This window comes from Octopus bimaculoides, chromosome 1, assembly GCF_001194135.2.
Source record: "Octopus bimaculoides isolate UCB-OBI-ISO-001 chromosome 1, ASM119413v2, whole genome shotgun sequence".
Taxonomy (NCBI): Eukaryota; Metazoa; Mollusca; class Cephalopoda; order Octopoda; family Octopodidae; genus Octopus; species Octopus bimaculoides.
In genome coordinates this window covers 33,486,463-33,489,151 of record NC_068981.1, presented here as the reverse complement: position 1 = coordinate 33,489,151, position 2,689 = coordinate 33,486,463, and the positions used below count along the sequence as shown (strand labels likewise).

Sequence of the window (2,689 nt, the reverse complement as noted above, 5' to 3'; positions counted from 1 at the left end):
TCCTCATTTAATGCAAGCGTACCATCATCCATGCGAACACATTTCTCTCCTACAACATCACTATTCTCTCTCCTACACTGTCTTGCAACACGAAATACCTCGAGTCTTTGGTCCTCACGGCGCAGAACATTGGCAAATCTTTCCTTATCTGCTTCCCCTCTGGCTAAATAAACCTGTCGCCTAGCCTCCCTTCTGGCACATTGGTACAATTCCCTGCTACCACCGTTCTTCCAGTCCTTCCAAGTATATATATATTTAAATCTCTACCAAATATTATAATTTGATTATAATTTTCTTATACACATGTAATTTAAGTACAACTAATAATGTTGTCTGTTTGCTGTCTGCTGTGAATTAATGTAACTTGGCCCTGAAGAGATGCAAGGACCCATTTTCTTATCTCAGGCAAGAGTGAGTTGGGATGTGTCTGTGTTTGTCCCCCCCAGCATCACTTGACAACCGATGGTTGTGTGTTTATGTCCCCGTCACTTAGCGGTTTTGCAAAAGAGAGACCGATAGAATAAGTACTAGGCTTCCAAAGAATAAGTCCTGGGGTCGATTTGCTCAAATAAAGGCGGTGCTCCAGCATGGCCACAGTCAAATGACTGAAACAAGTAAAAGAGAAAAGAGTAAAAGAGAGAAAGATAAACTAATGCTGCCTAAATGGAAACAGTTTTTTTTCAATGTAAAAAGGAAACAAAATATTCTTACTCAAATCTTTTTAACACCCAAAACTTTTGCAGCAGTTCAATTTTACCAGTAAATATTATTTCTGTAATTTCACTGCTTTCATCCATCAGAAATTGTTCAAATTCCTTGAAAAGATCAAAAAAGACAAAAAAGAAAAGAGTTTCAATCTTAATTTTAGAGAATCTAATTATACTTGCTGTGGCCATGCTGGGGTATTGCTATTAAAATTAATTGGCAGCTGTGGGATTTGAACCCATGCCTCCAAAGAGACTGGTACATGGAACTTCAAAGAAAGCAAAGAAAATGCATCCATACACATATTGAACATTAGTATCAATACTTATTTTAAAAAAGATTGAGCTCTTTGGCTATGTTGTTGCTGTCTTTTATATAAAATTAATACAAGACCAGGAAAACAATGTTTTTAACAAGGCATACCGTTTGTTAAGTCATGTTATGCCAAAGTAAAGACAATAGTAAGAAAGGTGATTTACCCGTCTCATGCCACCAGGATTACGGTGAGCTGCTTCTACACAGCATTCAAATTTCACCAGAGACTTATCTCCCTGAAATAAACATAAAATTATATTTTCAAAGAAATGCAAACCTTAGTGAATAGATTTTGTTTCCAGTTAATAAGCACATTTTTACAATAATTTAAAATTGAAAATTTCTAAGGAGGAAAAATACTGTAAACTGAATTATGCTAGAACATGATAGGTATTTTGTCTCATTGTCACAGAAGGTGTAAAAAGCAGAGTTAATACTGATGAGATATGAATTAAGAAATAAAACTAAATTTAATATCTTTAGTCTAGCACTACAGTCTCTGCCATTTAGTAATAAGAATGCAGTATAATTACTGATGATTTTATTTTGTATTGAATCAGCCCCAGACCTTACCTCATCATCATCGTTTAACATCTGCTTTCCATGCTAGCATGGGTTGGACGATTTGACTGAGGATTGGTGAATCAGATGGTTACACCAGGCTCCAATCTGATTTGGCAGAGTTTCTACAGCTGGACGCCCTTCTTAACGCCAGACACTCTGAGAGTGTAGTGAGTGCTTTTACATGCCACCGGCACGAAGGCCAGTCAGGCGGTACTGGCAACAGCCACGCTCAAAATGGTGTATTTTACGTGCCACCTGCACAGGAGCCAGTCCGGCGGCACTGGCAACGATCTCGCTCGAATATCTTTAAACATACTACCAGCACAAGTACCAAGAAGGCGACACTGGGCACAGGTGCCATCACGATTATTATTCTTATAAGCCTGGTACTTATTCTGTCAGACCCTTTTACCGAATTACTAAATTATGGGGATGTAAACACATGGACACCAGTTGTCAAGCAGTGGTGGGAGACAGACAAGTGTGTGCACGCGTACACACGCACATGCATAAAGTGATCTTCTTTCTCTTTCTGTCAACCAAATCCACTCACAAGGCTTTGGTCAGGGTGAGGCTATAGTAGAAGGCACTTGCCCAAGGTGCCATGTGGTTGGGAAACAAACTTTCTATCACATAGCCATGCCTAATTATCTTTTGTATACAAAGTAATTTCATATAGTGGTAAGTAAGGATTTTAACATTTTAGTGTTAAAATTCAGATTAATTTATCAAATGTAATGTTTATGTATCCATATTTAAAAAAATTAATCATCTATTATCTTGCAGCTTCAAGATTTTGAAGATGTAATCATTTAATTTTAGAATAGCATTGTAGAGTAGGTGGGAGAGACTGGATCTGGCCAGTTTGAACATAAAACAGATATGGCCGGTTTGAATGTTAAAGGGTTAATCTACTAGATTATTGTACATTAATATATGTATGTGTGTGTGTGTGCATATATTGGCACGTAAAAAGTACCATTCGAGTGTGGTCGATGCCAGTACCGCCTGACTGGCCCTTGTGCTGGTGTCATGTAAAAAGCACCCACTACACTCTCGGAGTGGTTGGCATTAGGAAGGGCATCCAGCTGTAGAAATTTTTGCC

At 38.1% G+C, this 2,689-nt stretch overlaps 1 protein-coding gene across 2 annotated transcripts in view; it reads right to left on the bottom strand.

Annotated features, from left to right (window-relative positions):
- The window catches only part of LOC106878032 (F-box only protein 31-A), a 37,692-nt gene that overhangs the window by 12,605 nt on the left and 22,398 nt on the right, over window positions 1-2,689 (bottom strand). For both annotated transcript variants that reach the window (XM_052965969.1, XM_014927117.2), the window contains 2 exons: window positions 1,185-1,256; window positions 712-815 (listed from right to left, as the gene is read on the bottom strand). In XM_052965969.1, coding sequence (XP_052821929.1) covers window positions 712-815; window positions 1,185-1,256 — 176 coding nt within the window. The remainder of the gene's footprint in view (window positions 1-711; window positions 816-1,184; window positions 1,257-2,689) is intronic.